General features: G+C 37.6%; 1 protein-coding gene across 2 annotated transcripts in view; it reads left to right on the top strand.

Moving 5' to 3' along the window:
• grik2 (glutamate receptor, ionotropic, kainate 2) overlaps nt 1-23,080 on the top strand; it is a 347,578-nt gene that overhangs the window by 248,385 nt on the left and 76,113 nt on the right. For both annotated transcript variants that reach the window (XM_088084955.1, XM_042489444.2), the window contains exons 11-12: nt 3,234-3,440; nt 11,919-12,142. In XM_088084955.1, the coding sequence (XP_087941081.1) occupies nt 3,234-3,440; nt 11,919-12,142 (431 nt within the window). The remainder of the gene's footprint in view (nt 1-3,233; nt 3,441-11,918; nt 12,143-23,080) is intronic.

The raw sequence follows: 23,080 nt of genomic DNA, 5'->3' as shown, positions 1-23,080 counted from the left end.
GCTTCAAACTTGACGCGATGGGGTTTTAATCTGTTACACACATTCATGGTCAATGGCTAATTGATTTGCAATTTGTACTTTAGCTCAAAAGTAACAAAAGACAAACAAATAGCCTGTGTTGTATTGTATGAATTCCAGTTAGGAGATTCCACTTTTCATCCAGTCTTCTCAAAGCACGACTCAAGTTTACCACACAATAGCTGTGGCTGTGAGTGATTAATAACCCTGAAGCCACTTGAAATGAAAAGATAAAACCACATTTTTAAAGATGACGCCTGTCTTTCTTCCTTTCTAATATTGGCAGCATCGGTGAGCACCCGGCTTCTGCACACGGTATTAAAAGTGCCTGGAAATTTACCTGTGTGGATTGAAAAACACTGGCATGCTCAGCTCCACTGAAGCAGTTACCATGGCGATGGGAAAAAAGGAAAACACAACTCCTACCTTGGATTGTTAGATGTTGCAATGAATGTGAAAAGGAAAGAAAAAACTGTTACATACACACATTATACACACACACTGCGGTCCCATAGGTGCTGTCACCTACCATCTGATATATTTGAGTGGTTATAGGTCCGGTATGTGTGTGTCTATATTTAAATGCTAGCACGGGAGGTTATGGAGGTTTATGGACACTTTCACTTGTGTTCACCCTCAGTGACACGCCTGTACAAACAAACAGCGGTGTGCTTTGGTGTTTGCACTGTATGTCTTGACATTGCCGCCGCACTGGTATCGATCTGTATGTGGACAGTGCTTTCTGCTCTTTCATCAAGATTACATCAGTATCCTCGCAGTCCTGCTGCAGCTGAGGTATAATGTAGCAGCACATGTGCTACAGTAGATAGAACATATAATGTGCAGAGCGCTGTCAGCGATGATAAAATAGATGGTTGCTGTGTGGTGAAAGTGAGACTCCACTGTAGCTCATCATCTCAACTGATATCCTGCTTTTATTTTAGGCCAGAAGGCAGCAATGGGGAAAAACAATCATTCATACTCATCAAAATGATGAAATTAAGATTGAGGACTGATTGCTAGTCGAACGAATGATAGTTTCGTCCATGAATAAATATGTTCTTGAGCTTGTCAGGGTAAAAAATGTAAATGTGGAGCACCATTTCACTCTTTGAAACCTGGAACAACATCACTTTTCTTGTGCTGCTTTCAGACGCCTTTCATAAGTATTTTAACCTTCAAATTTTGGGCAAATTGGTATGATTTTCTTTAAAAAACGATATGTGGGGAAAAAGTGCAATAGGCAACTTGGTAATAAACATTGCACAAATTGCAAGAAATCAATCAATTTAAAAAATGACTTGTCTAGGGAAAAATATATTTATAATTATCATAATTCAATATTTATCATTATGTTTTATGTATTATTATACATTTTAAGCTTTTTTTTTTTTACAAAATTTCTGGTAATTTACTTGTACTTCTCACTAATTTCTTGCAAATTTCAGGGTCATCTCTTTTTGTCATTGCTCATTGTCTTCCTGAATATACGGTATGTTTTTTAAGAAAAACAAGCCAATTTTGATTTCAAGTAATTTACAAGATAAATGTATAAGGTTCACATGTGAACATTTTAACTGTAATTTTTATTATTATAGAGAAACTAATTGGATTACGTTGCATCACATGAAAAACAAATGCATCCCACTTATATCTTTTTTTAACAATTGTAATATAAACAACAACAATAAATTTACATGTGCACATATGCATTTTCACTTTTTTTTCCCAAATAAAATGTAAAATATCAGCGTTCAAAAACAGCCATGTTTTTTCTAAGTGCCCACACAATAAAGGGACATGTAGGAGTTTTTTTGTTTGTTTTTTAAGTATTTCACATCTAAAAACACCATCTTAATGTAATTTTTGTGAGAGCCAAACCTGTCATAATGTCACATGTAAAACAGCATTCTAGTGATAACATATCACAGATTCAAATATGCACATGCACTTATAGAAAGAAAGACACATTCTTCATGCAGTACAAAAAAATGTGAAACTCCATTTTACATTACATTGATTACATTGTTTATAGATATTTCATATGTGATTCTGTGCATGAATTTCACATTTTTTATGTGTAAAAACAAATAATAGGAGTTGCATAAGGATATTAAGATTTATAATAGACTGTAGAGAAAAATAAACAGAAGGGCACATAAAGCGTTTATATTGTACCTTTGTTCTACCTTTATTTGCTGGATGATCTATCTCTCCTTATGATACTGTGCTGTGAAACCATTATCCCCAACATCTGTCTGCTATCACTATTACAAGGGAAATTTATGATATACTGCAGAAACAGGCTGTTTATTTGGCCCTGCCACTACTGAAAAGAACAAACTGTTTGTTTTCTTCCCCATATGCAAACACCTCACAGCCTGCACACTGGTAAAAATCCAGCCAGTGAAATGTGTCAAAGCTGTTAGCAATCTTTAATGCTGTTTTTTTTTGTGTCTGTTTCAGTCATGGCACAGTTATATTATAAACAACACCTGCCCAACGATATATTTTTGGATTTATTTGTCTGAGAGAGTCAGGGGAGTCGTAGAAATGAGGGACGTGCGGCGGGAACGAGCGTCTAAGGCTAACAAAGACAGATGGTGTATGGAGCAGAGGTAGAGAGGGGAGGAAGCTGGAGGAGATGAAAACGGGGAGTGAAGCGTGGAGGAGAGAAAGGAGAAGGACATGGTGGAGGAGATGCTCGGTAGGCGGGAGGGAGGGAGGGAGGGAGGGAAAAAGGCAGTATGAAAGAAGACATTAGTAATCTCCCCAGCTGTTTGCGTGAACAGAGGGGATGAGACGGCTCTTGCTCTCTCTTTTTATGTCCGTCTATCAGCATCTCTTATCTTATTGACAAAGCATGCGGTGTCCTGAAAGCTGGGCCTGGGCCCAAAGCCAGCCTGCTGAGCCTGAGAGCAGCACAGAGTCATTGATATGGCAGATTATCTCTTATTGTGGTCATGCCTCACTTTGCACCCACCCTACCTCACATCACAGGACTGGAACTGCTGGCAAACACACACACACATACACACATAAACGCAACGGCTTTGCACTTGCTTTACGAGTGGAGCCAGTGTGTATTTGAGCTAGCGCGACTCGAAAACCTATCTGGCACATCAGACAGCCTCTCAGATAGGCCTTATCAGTAGGTAAAAGATGCCAAGTGCTGTAGAGACTCATCTCTCCTCCTCCACTATTTCACCTGACAGGAAGAGCCATACGTGATGTTTAAGAAGTCTGACAAGCCGCTGTACGGGAACGACCGCTTCGAGGGCTACTGCATAGACCTGCTGAGAGAGCTGGCCAACATCCTGGGCTTCACTTATGAGGTTCGCCTGGTGGAAGATGGGAGATACGGTGCCCAGGATGAGAACACGGGCCAGTGGAATGGCATGGTCAAGGAGCTAATGGACCACGTAAGTCTCTAAACATCTCTATTAACCCGTATGGTCCTCTTTGGTATTACACACACTTGTATCATTGCTCTGCACACAAAATGCACTTTTCAAAATCAAGCTCTAAAAAATACTATCATTAATATCATTTTTAGACTTCGATTGGGTTTATTTTTTTAATCAACATCAGTTCAGACTTTTAGCCTGTTTATTGGCAGATTTTTGTCGTAATGGCACCATGTTGTTGTATGTATGTATGTATGTTGTATGTTTAGTTGAAAAACATTTTAAAAAACAACCACAGAAAAACACATACGTATTTTCCCATATACAATGCACCTAGTGGAAATGGCAAGTATTTTCTCCATATGCCTAATATGGCAAAAAAAGTTAGGTCAGTAGTTGGAAAAAAGTAAAAAATGGCAAATTTCAAGGCAAAAGCCCAACTTTCTGTATGGCTGTTCTCATCTAAAAGTGGTTTAAGTGTCATCTAATTAATGTTACCGTACATTTATCAACAGGTTTAATAACAGACTCGTGCTGTTTCACTGTTGGTCTGAGATTGTAGGGACTATAACCTGTCACTGCCCTCCCAAGGTACAAGGTACAAGGCAGATTTATATTAAAATTTGTCCGAGTTCCTGCTACATCTACGTTTGCTCCCTCTCCCTCATTTTCGTTGCAAAAAAAACACCTAAAAATACTGCAAATTGCATCCTGATTTTTTAGAAAAGCTGCCCTGAAAGCAGGCATTTCAGGCCACACCAATCACAAGAACAGCCTGTGATATCCTGAAAGGGACCTTTGAGTCACTACAGGCTCTCTTCACCATCTCTGGATGGCTTTTAACAGTTCACGTCTGCAAGCAAGGCTGCTACCAGAACTCTTCCAAGAGCACAGAGCTGCTGACCCGACTGGAGAGATGCTAATGAGTGCCCTGTGCCTCAATATTGATATTGACGCCCCTTGGCGTGATATTGACGCCCCTTGGCGTGATCACACGCCAAGGAGCGTGACAAAGCATCAGTAATTGAAGAGCTGGTTTGGCACACATCAGTTTGATTGCTGTAATTTGAAATATTTGGGTAGATTTGGTTTATCAAACTTTTTTGATAAACCAAATCTACCCAAATATTTAGGGTGTAATTTGACAATATTACACCAAGATTTCAGCAATTAGCTTGGGGGTTACACAATTATAATTACTGAAAAACATGCTGGCAAAACAAAGAAAAAATGACACTTAAATTGTCCTTTAACATATAATAAAATGTGTACAAGCAGAACCGAATAAAAAGTTAAAACCTGCATGTTTACGTTATAACTATGAATAATATTTTAACCCTTTGATGTGCAACATATGCACACCCCTTCGAATGCACAACATGGGTCAGATATGACCTGCATTCATTTTCCAGGTTATTTCATGCTGGGGGAGGTTTTCTTTGTTATATCTTTTGAAATGAATTTATTTTATGATTGAATATTCCAAGTATTCTTTAAATATCTTATGTTTGATTATCGCCGATCATTATTTTCATTTTTCCTTCCATGCATTATAAACAAAAATAGTTTTTATATTACTACATCAACTTTACACACAGGTCAAAAATGGCCCATTCATCCAAGTGTGACTTAAAATTAAATGACTTAATACCATAATAATAATTAGTTTAAAGCATTTACTTTAGCAGTGAGTGTGGCAAAACTACGGTGGCCCTGAAGTGCAAAACTCATGACACACATGACAAATCACAAAACACAAACGCAAATAAGAAAACAACAGCAAATCAGAAAACACAACCACAAGTAAAAAGCACAAGTGTAAATCAGAAAACATAACTGCAAATTTAGACAAACCGACCCGTTAGAAGTTAATGTTGTGTTTTCTTATTTGTGGTTGTGTTTCATTTTTTGCGATTGTGTTTTCTTATTTGCGGTTCTGTTTTCTGATTTGTGGTTGTGTTTTTTTATTTGCAGTTGTGTTTTCTGATTTGCGGTTGTGTTTTATTATTTGCTGTTGTGTTTTCTTATTCTCCGTAGTTTTTTCTTATTTGACGTAGAAATACAAAAGCTGTGCTTGTTCATAACGTATGAAAGGAAAAATAAAAAATTATGATTTGTGCTAAACAAAAAGAAGATATTTACTGCATACTTGGAATAGTAAATGATAAAATGTATTTATTTCAAAGATTTATCATAGAAACACTCAGCCATACATGAAATAAAGAAAATGGATATGGGTCATTTTTGACCCATGTTGCGCATTAGAAGGGTAGTGATACAAAAAGGGTTTTTATTCAAAAAGTAAGAAAGGAAAAAAATAAAATAAGGATGTATGACGATTAAAAACAAGTCAATTGAGGAATACCTTGGATATTGAATGATGAAATTAATTTATTGCAAAGATATAGAAAATAAAAACTCAGTCAGGTCACTTGACCCATGTTGTGCATCAAGGGTTGGTGAAAACTACCATTTGGAATTGGACTTTTATGTTTGATATATTTTGCAGCAATTATTGGTCAAAAACTGCATTCAGCAGGACAAAACAAACAATTCAAGTGTATGATAACGTCATTGATCAAAGCAGGAAAAGTGTCTCAGCAAGAAGTGCAAAAATAGCTCAGGTAGCTAGATGACAGAAGGAGCCTAAAAACAGCAGATGTCAAATTGGAGTCTTATGTTTGGCATTTTCCATCATTTTTGACACTTCATGTTTAAATATTGAAAGATAAATAGATCTTGACAGTGTTTGTTGGTTGCAAATTTAGATTTTCATGCAATTCATCTTGAGTATCAACATCTATTTCCATCCAAATGTTGGTTGAAAATGGCCAAAAACGAGATGTAATGAAGAGGAGTATTTCACTGAAACACACTCAGAGGGAGAGAGAATAAAAAAAGAAACCCGTACCCTAACAACTAGCTCGAGTATTGTGCGAGGAGAGCATAGATTCTGTCGGGACGAGTTTCCCCCACAGAGCTTATTAAAACACACACACAAGCACACACAATCTGCTCACATTGTAGATCATTATCCCTGACAAAGTCTCAGTTAGGATAAACTACACAGGCAGAAAAATAGCAGGCGCTGCACGGCCAATAGTCAATATCTGACCCAAGAGGGGTCAAGCCTCCTTTAACTCCTACAGACTTGTCTTGTGCTTCTACTCTTGATCAGTGCAGTGATTGGCTGCCATGACAGATAGTCCAGTCCATTCATGGGTGAAGGGCCCAATCCCCTGCGAGATCATGTTCAGCGTGGGTTTGCCCCACTTCTTGTGCAGGGTCTACGGCTTGACTTAGAAAGATGGTGATTGCAGTAGACAGGCCCCTCTGAAGACCGGGGATTGTGGACTCACAGAGAAGAAGTTCAGTTGAGGAAGACATGCTGAATCGAGCTGAACAATTTGGAAACATCCTGTCAAAGGAATTTAGCAAAACCAGCTTTGGTCTTGCTAACACTCAGCGTGAGGTAAACGCATCCTGATGGGTTTGCATTGTGTAGGCTTGTGTTGTGATATCGGAAAGAATTTTTATGTATCACAGCCGCGAGCAGGAAGCTTTGTCAATTCATCCTCCAGTGATGTATGGCAACCTTCATAAGACAAAAAGGATATATCTTTGAGAAATGAACCACTTGACCTTGCTGTGAATGTTTAGCATTTATAGTCACATTGCAGCCCAAGATTTATTAACTGTCAGCAGCACAACACGCTTTTCACCCCCAGATATGGTAACATGACTTTCCTGAGCAGGCTCTATACGTCCCTTCTTCATATCTCTGAAGCACACGGCTCATATATAAGCACAACTTTTGTGCTTGCCAACCAAAGAAGGGATTATCTCACAGTAAAAATAACTCTATAGAAATATCATGTTAATGTTCAGTGCGTGGCGCAAACAGCTGCATGTGTTCAGAGTAGAAAAAAATTCCGCTCTTTTTTTTTTTTCACTGCAGGGCATTGGCAAAGCATAAACCACAGCGCTGATGAAAAACATACTTAAAATGTAGCATTGTCACAGGCTCTGCCTTTACAACCCTGTTGGCAGAGGAAAACATTGGCATTGTACATTTCTGCCAACCATGACTATGTTATATTTGCATGTTTCATACCTTACTTTAACGTTTGTAAAGTGACATAGTATATGAGCCGACTTTGTGATGGTGGAGGAGATGGTGGATGACCATAGCCGTGGTACCCACCAAGCTGCAGACCACTGTTTAAGACCAAGAAACAACTAAACATGATCATGATCCATCACTGTTTTTCCAGCAGCTTTTTAGGCACCAAACATGGGTATTTTGTAGCAACCCATCACTGTTTTTCCAGTGACTTTTCAGGCACCAAAGGTGTTTTCTTTTTTTTTTGTTGCATAGTTGCTGTTTTCCAGCTTCATTTTAAGCACAAAACAAGGGCATTTTGTAGTAACCCCTTGCTCTTTTTTTTAGCTGCTTTTTAGGCACGAAATGTGGGTATTTAGTTGCGACCCCGTGCTGTTTTCCTATTGGTGTTTTAGGTGCCAAATGTGGGTTTTTTGTAGTGACCTGTTACTGTTTTTCCAGCAGCAGTTTTTGAACAAAATGTGGATGTTTCGTAGCGAACCGTAGCTTTTTTTTTTTCTTTTTCCCAGCTGTTTTTTAGGCACCAAACACAGGTATTTGGTAGCAACCCATCACTCGAGTGACTTTTTAGGCACCAAAGGTGGGTTTTTGTAGAGAGTAGTTGCTGTTTTCCTACTTTTTGGGCAGCAAACATGGTTATTTTGCTAAAAAAACAGCTATGGGTTGCTGCAAACATGGTTGTTTGCAGCAACCCATAGCTGTTTTTTTAGCAGATTTTAAGGTACATAACATGAGTGTTTTGTAGCAACCTGTCACTGTTTTTCACCTGCAGAGTGCCACAAGGTGTTTTCATTGAGACATCACTGCATTACCTGCCAGAATAGAGCTATGAAAAACAGATGCTATTTATTGGAAAAAATGCTGCTTTTACATCAGGGATTTTGCCTCTAAAACCAAGTATTTTAAGTCAAAATTTGATCCGCTCCCAACCATAACCAAGTGGTTTGTTTGCCAAAACCTATCCAAATTAGCGACAGCTTTGTTCAAACATAAACATATCCACAACTTAATAACATGCAAATGTTACTTATTGGTTGTTTGCAAAAACATATGATGCCAACATTTTCTGGTGATTGATTCGGCTTTTGTTTCCACTGTTCCTGGTTTGGGGAGAAATTCTTGAACTAAATGTTGGTATTGCTCACGAGGTGATACCCAATAAAAGTTCCCAGTACTTTTGGTTGTTAAAGCTATGGCTTTGTCAGATCACAACAAGGATATCTACATAGAGCACCACAGTAACCACCTTTTTCTTTCTGCATCTGTAGCTGCAAGAAAAGCAACACTTGAGAAAAAAAGGACATGTGTTAATGACATTGTAGGAAAGAAAGCCAAACAAAAGGAAGATAAATGAAAATTCTTGCTGGGTAAACAGAAATGTTCAAGTCCCGATTACTATTTGGGGAAAGGAGGCCACTCAGAGGGAGCAGAATCAGTGGTTAGAAATGAAACTTAAAAACTACAGTTGTGCAAGGCACTAAATTTGATTTTTAGCCACTGTCTGGCAGACCCCCAGCAGAGCCCTACCTTGGCAAATACACATATATCATGATTATCAACATGTGAAAGAAAATCCACCTCTTGCACTGCTTCTGTTACCACTTACTTTACTACCAAGCAGTAAAATGATATTGTCGGCCTGACTTTTGACCTTTTATGGCGTAAATCCAAAATACAGTGGAAATGCAAGGAAGAACTTGGTACCAAAACCTCCCAATGTTCTCAAAGTTAACGCTGTTGGAAGCCTGGGTTTATGGATTGTGAAGCAATGCAGTGGAAAATGATTATAGGCGTCTCCAGAACTGCAAATACACCACACTGACGTGACAAGACAAACACGTAGTAACGTTAGACCAGGTCTCAAGTTAATTGCGTTTATATGTTCTCCACCCACATTAACTGCCCACAGTGTTATTGTCAGAGGTATTTTCAGGCTTTTCAAATGAAACGGATGGATCAGTTTGCTTGGGAACATGAGCTGCAACCAAAATAAACCCAATAAAGCTGTAAGAACATGAACATTCTGACCACAGTTAATCTTAGTTTGCATCTGAGGAGTCCATTAAATCTTATCCATGAAAGATGTTTTAAAAAGTGGTTTAAAACAGTTAGTATTTGCTAGAAGAAAAATTAAAAGAGATAGCCCTTGCCTGTTAAACAATAGGGCAGGGGATGAGCATTCTGAACAATTTTACCATTGAGTCCCAAAAGGAAAACCAAACCAGCCATGTCATGTAGTGTTATATGATCAGATGCCCACTGCACGTGCTGAAAGTACCATACAGAAATATTCAAAAAACAGTAGCCAGAATGTGCCGGTGTAGTTAGCGAAGGTAATACCATTTCTGATTTGTGGAAAAGTGGTGTATCTTGACATGGCATCATGACATAACGTGTTGTCATGACACGTTGGAGCTGCCTGTGTGGGTTTAAATAGAACACAGTAGGTACAGGAGTTGGATGCAAGTCATGCACCGCCGGTGTGTGTTGCCCTCAGGACTGTAGTTTAATATCGGTCTGTATTGGAGAGCTCTTAAATAAATGCTGCTTAACAAAATGCCAAAACATCAGGTTATCATGTTTTTCCTTTTACAGTCAAAGTATGTGGCTCTTACCCAGAATAAAGAATATTTTTGCCCAGACTAATGAGTGGCTATACAAGTGGAATTATATAAGCGAGGCATAACAAAAAAGATCTTTAGTAGTAGTCTTGTAGCTCATGTTCTCCAACAGTCCAACAGCTACATAACAGAATAACGTGAGGTGAATTATTGGTAAAAAACATATATCTTAACATTTCGCCACCTTCTATCTACGTTCTGAGCTGTTCTGAGATATTGAGCTTGGAAGTTTCCCTTTCCAAATAGCGTGAATGATATGAATGTTTTTGTTTTCTAAATAAAAATTTGCAAAATGCATATTACTCACATACTCACATAATGTTTACAAGTTGCCACAGAATAAGAATATATGAATAACTCCATTTTGACAAAAATGTCAGATAGACGCTTATGATTCTAAAGTGAAGATTTGATGGTCGAAAACCTCGTAACTCCATTTGAGTGTGATTTTGATAAAATATTAATAATATAATTAAACATGCAAGTATCTGAAACCATACAAAGACACAATACCAACTTTGATGGGACAGTGTATAGTTATTTAAAACACAAGCATTTTGTTTTTCAATAGCCTGAAAAGTCTCTAAAAATAAATTATTTGGCTCAGCAAGAAAAAAAAAATAATGCAACTGTTTGCATCAGTTTGACAACTTCTTATGAAATCACAAGCAACAAGTGCACTACATTGAGTTAGGGGGAAAAGCTTCTCTAAAGCATTTTGAGTAGTCCTTACGTAATAACTGATAGCAAAACAAACAAGTTTTTAAGTAAGAAAATGTCCTTTGAAATTTTAAGTGGTCATGGGAGGGGACTGAACTGAAGGTGAGAAGGTTGAATTGTTAAATAAAAATTAAATTAAATTAAAAATGAAAAGCCAATTTCCTCACTACAGCTTAAAATAAATCAATCAACACAGAATTTTGAGTTTAATTTGCAGACAAAATTTAGTTGATGTGATTATCAACATTATAATGCCATATCATGTTTGTTTATTATTATTATTATTATTATTATTATTATTATTATTATTATTATTATTATTATTATTATTATTATTATTATATCATTGTAAATCATTTTGTCATTTATTCTAATTTCATTGTTTTTACCGACATCTATTGCACATCTGTCTGTCCTGGAAGAGGGATCTCTCCTCAGTCGCTCTTCCTGAGGTTTCTTGAGGGTCTAAGGACAGAGGGATGTCACATGCTGTAAAGCCCTCTAAAGGCAAATTGTGATTTGTGATAATGGGCTTTATAAACAAAATTGACCTGACTTGACTAGACTAACACAACTCATCAAAATTATGTTTGCAACTTTATCTAGATCAATAACCTTGTATATTTGTCTTGCAACCATGCATTTATATAGGCGGTACACATAGGTCCCCTGAATAACTTTTTAAGTTGTGGTTTTGGATATTTGAGGTTTCCGCCCAACAGCATTAACATAAAGAAGAGCACTGTGATCAGCTGTAGCTCGCAGCCAGTCCAACAAAAGGAAAAAGTCGGTAAAGAAAATAAATGAATGCTTTGATTTAGGCTTCGGGGTGATAAAGGTGAGTTCAGTGGTGGGAGTATACTTGATGGGTTGAAAGAGAAAAAGGGCTTTAAATTTCTTGCTAAGTGCCTTGGGACAGACTGTGTAGTGTGTAAAGACCCTGTTTTCTTAATTTGATTGCCTCTAAATGCTTCCTGTGCCTGTGACTTATAGACGATCTCTCTTCCCTTTTATGTTTGCTGTTGACAGAGAGCTGATCTGGCAGTGGCTCCCCTCGCCATCACATACGTGCGCGAAAAGGTTATCGACTTCTCCAAGCCCTTCATGACGCTGGGTATAAGTATACTGTACCGCAAGCCCAACGGGACCAACCCTGGGGTCTTCTCCTTCCTCAACCCCCTCTCGCCTGATATCTGGATGTATATTCTGCTGGCTTACTTGGGTGTCAGTTGTGTGCTGTTTGTCATAGCCAGGTAACATGCCACTCCCAGCGATCACAGCCTCACACACAGTCAGAAACACGCTCCGCTGCCATCGCTCAGCCTCGCCCATCTGACTAACAACAGGCCAATCTCTGTAATTGCGGGATGTGCCTCTCGAACACAGTGACTCACTCATAGTAAAAGCTCAGTGACAGTGCTGACACTAATCAGCGGTCATGGACTCAACGCCATTGCTGTGTGATGTCTTTAATGCAGTTTAACCATGATGGATCACATGAATATTTGCTTTTTTCACCATAAAACATCCATAAAGAATTGATTTATGCTTATAGAATATCTAGTTTCAGATTGGCACTTGGCATGGCTGCTAGGTTACTCCTGGCCTGCTTCTATTCTCACAGTGATATCAGTAAATAAAACCATGCGGGAAATACACACAGACACACCAACACCAGACCCTAGACAGAGAAGCTGAAGGCCCATCAGCCGTTTGAGGGTTGTGTGTATATGTCCGAGAGAGTGGCAGAAAGGTTGTGCACTCTTATGGATATGTGTGCGTAAGTGTGTGTGTGGGATGTGTCAAGCTCGGTGTGAACACTGCTGCCCCCTCTCCCACCTCTCCCTCACTGTCCCCCAGTGTCTCAGAGTTCATGCTGTCTTCTCTTTTCTCTCATTTTCTTCACCTTGCTTCAAACACAAGTATGACTCACAGAGAGAGTTTGGAAGTTTTTCTCCTCGGTTCAGTGTCCAATTACTCGCACAAAGCAAAAGCCAGATTCACAAGTAGTTAGTTTTTTGGGAGTTTTGAGCTGTCACCTCAACAGATTGGATGTTTTGCTGGAAAGTCTGAATCAAATCTGGTTCTTGTCCTTGTAGCCTTTGCTCAGAATGACACACTGATCTGTAGTCTTTGTCGTGACTAACATTCTCTCGTGGTCATTGCAGCTGAGAATATGTCAAGGTATAGCCAGATATGTCCAGAGTACTTTGCTGTGCCTGGCATTTTAAACCATAAAGAACTGTTAGATGTCATCATCTTCATGGGGTTGTACCAGCTATACGCAGCGTCAAACACAAACTAGTCTGATCGTAATTTCTAATTTAGGTTGGAGTTTATGCACTACTGACATTTTAGGGGGGCACCTCAAATTGTTCATAGGGGTGGCCAGATGGGACAACTGAAAATTTTGGTGTGGCACACCAAAACCAAGCCAGAACAGAATTTTAGGAATTCTGTTATGATATTGTAGAATATAGGCTGAAAAATATGTCAATATGGAGAGTTAAGGAATTACATACAGATATACGCTGGTTTCTTAATTTACAATAAATATTGTTAATTATCTGATGCTCATAGACTAATCCTGCTACAGAACAATGGTTAAAACAATTCTGTTTAATGTGTTATGTATCTATGTATTTATACTTGATCCATTGTTCTTTAAATGGGCTGGTTTTCCCTTTCCTTAAAAAGACAGATATACTGCTTTACATTTAAGGAGTTCATTGATTGGAAGGGACAAAATATTTATCGTGAACAAGTCTTCTCAAGTTCAGCGGGTGCTCTTGAGTACTCTTACCCTGGGAGTTCACCAGCTGCAATGTCTAGAGCATTACAGCTGCAGCGCTGTTTTGCTTCACCCTCCACGCAGCTCTTTATCCCACCAAGCGCATCTGTGTTTCTGAAGCAGAGCATACTGCCAGCTGATACTGTAGACCCAATGAGATTGTGCTTATTTCGTCATTTTCCCTGGATTTTAGTGATTCTGCCATGGCACTTTGTTGGGCTGCAACCTGCAGTCCAGCCATGGTGAAGTAGATCAAAGAATTTCCGCTGTTTTTCAGTCAAAAAAAAAAAAAAGCTCATCTTGATAGTTGTGCAGATTAATAAAAATAAATCCAGTTACACATGAAAAAGATAGAAGACATGTGGCTGTGATTTAGTTAAAAACATATTGATATTCTTAATTATACAGATGGATAATTAATAATTTAATGATAAATGAAATAGATATGAGGTAGATACGATTTTAACCGTGTTTTTGGTTCTTGTTTGCTGTTGTTAATTATGATCTACTTTTGTCTATTTCATGTACAGTGACTGTTATCAGAAGCATTAATTCCCCTGCAGGACAGAATACTGAGGGCTGCTGGAGAGAGAAGCAGCAGGTGTGATTGATGTAATGTTTTAGTCAGGTTTAACAAGATCCCGAATCTGTGCAAGGCGTTTTAATTTGAAAATTCACTGGATGCAATGCTGCTTGACTTGACCTTCCTGGTACGATCTGCTGTGTGCGGCTTGACGCAGTTGCTGTCCGTGTCCAGCAAAAATAGACTTGCTGCGTATTTCACGCGGAGCAGAGGGACAAGACGCTCCTGAGACATGCTCGGTGGAATAACGATCATTGACTAGAACGTCGATGATCGGCTGCAAAGGTCGTGCCTTGGCCGTAACGTGCCGCTGATGGACTCAGTGAAATTCAGGGGTTAGAACCCATTTTCATTCAGATATCTTATGGTGAGAGTTCAGCAGACCCCTTTTAAAAGCAGTCCAAACCAGCTGTTCCCTTGCCGAAATTTGGAGCATTATTTAGCCCCCTTTCTAAAATGCTATGCTTACATGGTGGGAGCTAATGGATACCCTAAGTTGTCTACTTTTTACAAGCTACCACTACTTTCAAACTAGCTGAAAAATTAGACAAACAGTAATTCCTGCCTCCAATTATGTTCACAACAGAGGGCCAGAAATTGTTTCAAGGGGCCATTGCCATCTCTTGGGGGCACCACTGAATCTTACACCTAGCAATTAGTGTATGTTAAGCCCTCCATAAAATAGCTGTTGTCATGGTGCACCATTTTGAAAGGTGGGACCAGTGATGGATGAAGTACCTGATAGACACATTTGAGTAAAGTGCAGATTTCTGACTGAAAAATGACTTTGGTCGGAGTTAAAGTCACCCATAGTAAAAGTTTGATACAGTATCTGATAAAAAGTATCTGAAACTTGCATTGGCAATGCATTCTCTGTGATAGATTGTACCCACAGGTGAAGTTTCTAATTAACAACTGCTAATTTCCAACAGTTTGCCAGTGTAGGCCCTCATTATGTGTTTGCTGTAATGGCACAGCTTTATCTACACAATATTTGGGTACCAGTATATTGACAGAGGCTGTAGTTGACTGTTTTCACTGCTAGTTATTGCCTAATCATTATACTTTCCCCTAGTTAAAGTACCTTTCTGTGGTTGTTTGTTTTGGCATCAGACAGAGTGCTAGTGCTTTTCACCGATTGGCCACATTAAGAGAAAACGTAATTTGCAGTAACAATATTTTGGTTAGTGCGGACCCCTGAGTAGCTAAGATCAATTGTATGTCTCGGTGGTGCAACCAAACAGTGAAAAAGCTTTAGGAACAAACTAACTAGTTTCAACATGTTATTTAGTATTGACTTTGAACTCTAACCAAAGAGATAATTTACATATAACTAGTGCAGTGAGTTTTTGTCTTTCTTCCCATATAACCTTACATGGAAAGCTTTTTTCTGTAGTTGCCTTGGATTACTGTCTCACTTCTGCACCAAAGTTCTCTCATAAGTGGGGCTGTGACCTGCAATTTCAGGTGTCTCACTACAGTTAATCGGTGCCACCCAAGTTCAAAATGGCATTGTACTGGTTCAAAGAAACTGAACCCTTGGAGAAAGTGCTGCAGCGTTTGAATACATTGTTCCAAATATGCTTATTGTGAACATTTGTGAAGAAGTACAATGCACTCAAACTCGTTTTGCTTTGGTCATGGAAAGAAACAGTATAAAAGCTGTGTTAAGCTGGTGGATGCAGTTGTTGTGTAGAGGGTAAGCCGGATGTAGGTACTGATTTAGAGTAGGAAGCCAGGGTGAACATGCATATTATTTCATATTAGAATAGTGCTTTGGATTAAAAACATTCTATATATAATCAGAAATGTTTTTTTAAGAGCTTCTTTGCTCTGCTGGTTCCACTGAGACTCGCTGTGACCTCATCATACTGTAAGGAAATCTTTCATAGACTGTTAGGTGTTGTATCTATAATGGACAGCAGCTCTGTCTTATGTTATTTGCTTTTGTGTTCATCTATTCCACAGTTTAGTATGGTGACAGAGCTAACATCAAGAATGCTTTGACTCGTGAAATGACACAACACATTATTTGTAGTGCTTGTCTTTCCTTTCAGCGTCTTCGCTCAGACAAATCCTTTCAGTTGATGAAACTAGGCCGTGTATTTATTTATTTTTTCAAAGCTCGCTCATTTGATCTGGTGGCTCTCGCTCGTGGCTGCCATTTGAAGCACGGTGAAGAAAAAAAGAGAAAGAAAAGTTTATGTTAACTCTAAAACTTTCGGGAGACGTCGGCTCTCTTGCAGCCGCGGCCCAACAGTTTTACTGTTAACGTACGTGTGTTTTCCGATGTTACTGGCGATATGATCACACAAGAGAATAAAAAGCGGCAACTGTCATCTAAGTTGGCTCAGAATATGCACCTATCTGTATTTAATATCAAAATAAGTAAGTGTTTGGGTAAGTGTATAACAACCCCCCCCCCCACCTCCCCCCTCACTTTATTCCTTCTTTTCTCCTGTACACACAGATGCATGCTGGGCTACAGTTGCATGTCTCTGCTGTAGAATGTGGCACATAAAGGTCTCACAAAGTTTCATGAAATGAGAAGTTTAAAAGGCAGATTATATATTGTGAACAGAAGATGTGGAGGTTACATATCTACACCATGATGTAAAAAGTAATAATTCTAACTTTATTTAAATAGCACCTTTGAAAACAGAGTTTACAAAGTGCTTTGACAAACAAAGCAAAGCAGAAATGGGATACATAGATGGTGGTAGAACAATGCAAAGACAAATAGACCTACTGAACACAAGCAGGATGAAACCGAGATAAAGGTCAAATTTTTAAATTAAAGCCAGATAAAAAAAAAAATCCCAATCCAAATAATGGAAGATACAGGACGTAAAATGTCAATATAAAATAATACTAAGAAATAGACCAAAAACAGCAACAACAGAAGCAATAAAACCAAAAATAATAGGAAATCGAATAAATAAAGCATAAATTAAAAAGGTAAAATAATCAAAAAGTAAATATTGACATGTTCATAATGGAGGTGAATAATGAAAAGAGAAAAAAATCAAAGGGTAAAATAAATTAAAAAGGTAAAATAAATAAGTAGATATTGGCATGTTCATAGTGGAGATTAATCTGATGAAATGACCCTGTGCATTTCAACATTCATAGTAGTGTACATGTCAGATATGTATGTATTCATGTGGATGCTTTATATTTTATTTTCCAAGGTGATTTATAACGATATAAAGTTATATGCTGGCATAAGGTTTTGGTCATGTTTAACCGAGAAGAATATGTTTTTAAAAAAAACTGCCCGGCGTCATTGACTTAAACTGAATTGTTATTCATTGTTTAGTATTCTGTCAGTTTAACAGGAACGAAAAAGAATCTGGCACACAGAATCATAAAAAAACAAACAAAAAAAACTTGCATAAGATAAGAAACAGACATTTTAAGATACTACAGTGTTTAGAACCAGTGACTGAAATGAGTAGGAAATAGTTCAGTTTCGTTCAGTTCCGCTCCGTCCAGTCCCATCCAGTCCAGTTCAGTCCAGTCCAGTTCTGTTCTGTTCCATTCCATTCCATTCCGTTCCGTTGCGTTTCATTTATTTACACATAATTGAAAACCTGTTTAATTTTTTAAAAAAGTGTCAGGAGAGGTTTATACGAACGGCAAGAGAAGTGCCTTCTAAATCCTTACTTGCCATAGCTAAAGATGCATTTCTTCATCTGTCAATACTTTGGTAAAAGTCTGGTTTGGGACAACAGCTGGTGGGTAAAGGTTAGTGGTTTGGGTTGTGTTGAGGGCTATAAATACACAAAAATATGATATGGCTTGGGTAAAAGTAACATCTTAATTCAGGTCTGGGGACAGTCAATAATAAGCAATCATTTTCATTCTAAATATAGGCACTGATAATCAAGTTATATTTTGATCCAAAATATTCACAGTCACTTATTAAAACGAATTGGAATTTAGCTAAAATGTAACCTATTTACCTCCAAAAATCCCTTAGGTTTAGTATTAGTACATCTTCTCTGTATATATGTATAAGGAATAGTATCCTTTTAGTTAGTAGTGTTTTGTTGTTGCATCTTGACTTTTGCTTTTGGATCCTTGTACTATAACTTATAAAAGAGTATTTTCAAATGCACATATGGAACTTGACACATTGTTGGAACTGTAATTGCACTGTAATTTGAGCATCTGGTAATGAAAACTAATCTTTGCAAAAAATAAAATAAAATATAGCCGAATGCAACATGAAGACCCCCTCTCCCGAAAATAGAATGGACCTTTATGCATGCAGCTGTTGCTAAAAAGACTACTTCCCTTAACCCTGTCATGGTGCAGAAATGTATTTCTTTAACCTGTTCACATACATCATCTGTGTGGAAATAATTCACACTCATTTTCACAAAAGTTTGTGAGACCAAACTGTCTAGCACATAAAATTGACAAGCAGTATTTAATACGACAGGGTTTAGCTCCACTGTGCATTGATATACTGTTTCTATATGTGTGTGTACACATCGCACATTTTATCTATGTATGCTTGTGTTTGTGCTGTACTGTGTGACTGACTGTTTGTATGAGTGAGAGACTGACAGAGCCTGAACACTAGGACTGATGCACACAGTGCTCGAGCTAGAGCGGATAGGCCTATTCCACATGGGTGCACAGCTAAAACCACATGATTACGCTGTCGTACTGCCACCTGCCCTGATATCTCCAGTTACTGATGTTAATGTCACCACTTGATAGTGCTTTTATGTTCCCTCTAATGACATCAGTAGTACTGCTGCTGCTCCTGACGCAGGTGATGAAACAGCTGGGAAAAAAACCCTCTATAGTACATCACACCTCTACTAAAGCCTGTGCATTATCACCTAGTTACACTTTGAGGAATCAAAGTCCCTACATCCTGCACATCAAACAAAGATTCTCAAGATAAGACAGAAGCACAGGCAGAGCTAAGTGACTAATCGATGGGAACGTTTGTGCAAAATCTTCCTCGTCTTTTTCTAAATAATAATGACTTATGAAATTGACACCAAGTGCTTACCTGTCTTGTTTAAAATGAGAACATTTCTCTGTATGCAAAGTCTTCCTCACATCAAAGTGTAATTTGTCGGTCCTCGGTCATCGAATGAAAAGGCTTTGATTAAGTAGTGCTCATATTAAAGGCACAGCCTCATCATGTGATTAAAATTCTCTGAATCCCACACAGACCTCCAAGTGGGATGTTTTGAATATACGCTTATCCTTTTCTTTTTTCTTTTTTTTTTTTCTCAAAATTGAGCCTTACAGAAGTCTTTCAACGTTGCAAAGATGGTCTTTTTACAAAACTTGGCTGTCTGTGCAGCAGAAAGACGCGAATACTTTTGAAATAGGTGCTACATGACCTGAGAAAAAGAGTTTTCGTCTTAACTTTTTTTCAAGAGGTAGGAAAGAGGTACAATTACCAGAATGCACTGCACTAAAAACTTCTGCTGGCGGGTGATGTACTGCAAGTTGCTCATCCAAAAACTAAAGGCTAAAATTTGTTTCCGAAAGCATTGGGAAGAAGAATCTTTAGATCGATCAACAGCATAAACGCCAGAGAAAAAAAGTGACGCTTTTTGGATTTTTGTTGTCAAATGAGCAGGGAGATCTGGGCTCTGATGGAATGAAGGAGTATACAACAGTTCATTTGCAGATACCACCCACATTTTCAGGATATAAAGCTGGTTGACAATTGGCAATGTAAGTTTTTAAGTAATAAAGAGAAGGTTAATCATAGTTGCATTGGAACTCTTAAAAGAAATAATGTATTCTGAAACATACACCGTACTGTTGAGCTAGGCGATATGGTCAAAAAATTATATTGCAATATTTCTGGGCAATATCATGATACATGATATATATCTCAAAATTTTGAAATGTTTTGTCAACTAATTTAGACTGCTAAAATACAAAATAATTAAATGAATGAATGATTGAATGAATTAAGTGAAATAAAGTAGCTACCGTAATAACAGTTAATTAGTACTGTTCTAATAAAGTTAAATAAAGTACAGTTCTAATAAGGTTAAATAAAGTACTGTTACAATAAAGTCCAATATAGTGCTGTTCTAATAAAGTTAAATAAAGTACTGTTCTCATAAATAAAGTTAGATAATGTACTGTTCTAATACAGTTTAATAAAGTTCTGTTCTAATAAAGTCAAATAAAGTACTCTTCCAATAAAGTCCAATATAGTGCTGTTCCAATAAACTCCAATATAGTACTGTTCTAATAAAGTTATATAATGTCCTGTTCCAATACAGTTAATTAAAGTACTATTCTAAAAAAGCTGAATAAAGTACTGTTTTAATGAAATTAAATAAAGTACTGCTCTAATAAAGTCAAATATAATGCTGTTCTAATAAGTTAAATGATATACTTTTATGATAAATTGAAATAAATTACTGTAATAAAGCTAAAGTATTGGTTTATTTACTTAAATAAAGTAATGTTATAAATAAATAGATTAAAGAGGAACCACTACTGCTTTTATAAACACGCTTTGCCTGCTCCAACACACTATCGCTCAGATCGGATAGGCGTAGGAGTGTTTGTGAATTATCGTGTTTGTGACTTTGTTTTTGTATGTGTGTCTGAGAAAGCGAAAGAGCCAAAACAACGTCGTCTGATGCTGAAGATATGATAAAAAAAAAGCCAGGGCAATTTGTAATCAATGTTGGGGATAAAGCCATTTTTTTTTTTGTTCCTCATGGAACAAGCCACGATAAATTGAATATATTTGACATATCACCCACCCCTACTGTACTGTACAACATTACAAAAAAACTTTGTTTTTTCAAACTGTGTCGGGAGGTTGAATTATGTTACCTTTATTTCTAGTATTATTTACAGTGGACCAGAGCTGACATACCGTTTATATCTTAAAGAATGTAACCAGTGTTACATCAATTTACTATAGATTACTTAGCCTCCAATTTTAAATATTTCAAAACATTTTCCAAGGCACACCATCAAGTTTTTGCAAGTTTCCAATCAATGTGTTTTCCTCATTTGAGCAAGATCTAAGACCCTTCTGATTAATATTAATGCAGACTGACAGCTACCTGAAGTGAAAACCAAGGCAAGACACATGTATTGTGTCTAACACATTAAACACACAAAGAAAATGCAGGAACAGGATGCAGAGAAATGTAGCATAAGATATTAAAATGCAAATTAAAAAGAGCAGCAACCATTTCAAAAGAAATTAAAAAGATCTAAATAAATCCTAGAAAGGGAAACATGTAACATAAATGTTTTGGACTTGGATATAAATTAATCAAAGCTGATTCATTTTATATCATCTGAAGTTCTGTGGTGCATAGCTACTGCATGCTGCTCCTTCCTGTTTACTTTGGAAATGATAACTCCACATACAGACTCATACGCAGTTAGACATGCATTTTGATTTACAAGCCGCAGTAATTAAAATTATTTTCTATTAAACACTAAAAATAATCCACTTGTTCAACTTTAAAAAAAAAAGTTAACACTTTGCACGGAGTAAATCTTATGAGTTTTTTTTTAGTCTGACAAGTTGTATTTAGTAATCAAATTATTTATTTATAAGCTATTTTAACTTATTTATCTTATCTATCTTATCTTGTCCATGCACAATGTTACCTGAATATTTTTTAGTATTAGGAAGTTACTACTAATATATTATCTATCTATCTATCTATCTATCTATATATCTATCTATATATCTATCTATCTATTTATCTATCTATCTATCTATCTCTATAGATGAAAAAAATATGACACTCTCACATATGTATACAGAAATAAATAAATAAGAAAACAAATTACAAAAAAAAAAGTAAATAAGTAAATGTTGCAATGTTGCAGGCTACGCTAACTTAATATAAATGGAGAGATTTCTTTCTTTTTTTTTCAAAATGAACATAAGTATATATTCTCAAAATAAGTTGTTAACTAAAGCACTTACATATAGCAAATGTAATATTTTTATGCTGAAAATCTCTTTATTTTAGGAGTTATCCACTAATCATTTCTTAGAGTGTACACAGACTTGAGGGTATATATTTGTAGCAGCAGCATTGTGAATGGGCTCTCTGATGTGGGCCGTTCAAAGACCAGTACAATATTAGAACTGGCTTTAAAAAATTGAAACTTCAACAGTCAGCAGAGATGTAAAGTATACTCATTTGGTCCTTTATTGCACACAGCAGAATTTATAAGACCCTCTGAAAGCTCGTAGACATTTGAAGTCCATCATCCTGTGACGAAGCACCCACTCCGACTCTGTTGATTCATCTCCCCTGACATTGGCGTTATCGTGTGTATCATCGCCGGAGCTATCTGCGGGGGTGACCCTGCCCCCCCCACACACACACACACAAAGATAAAAGCCTTGCATTGTTTCTGCGCTGCTGGTGAATTCCTCACCTTTTTCGTTCTCGCTTATCTCTGACCTTGCACAAAGTTTCTCCCCGTGCAGTGCAGATGATCTGAGATAATGTAAGGGCAGCATAATTGGATCAAAATGACAGCAAATGAGCCAAGGCGGCACTACGGCGAGAGACGGGTTAAGCTGTGTTGTCTCCTGCAAACGGCATTAGTTTAGCATTCCCTGACCCAGTCCAGCCAGACGATCCCATCACCCAGACAACTTCGCTCATCCATGTTCATGGCGAGCGGTAATTGGCTTTTCTCGACATGATTGGAGGAAACACACTCGGAGACCTCTGTGCGAGGGATTGGGTCATGCAGTCACACATGCCACGGCAAGGTCGTAGTTCAGCTGAACTCAATTTGGCATTACAAATTGACAAGCAAGCAAAT

The sequence above is a fragment of the Plectropomus leopardus genome, chromosome 11 (assembly GCF_026936395.1).
Source record: "Plectropomus leopardus strain MGB_pleo_1.0 chromosome 11, ASM2693639v1, whole genome shotgun sequence".
Classification (NCBI taxonomy): Eukaryota; Metazoa; Chordata; class Actinopteri; order Perciformes; family Serranidae; genus Plectropomus; species Plectropomus leopardus.
Note: the sequence above shows the minus strand (reverse complement) of the source record. Positions and strands in the feature narration are given on the sequence as shown.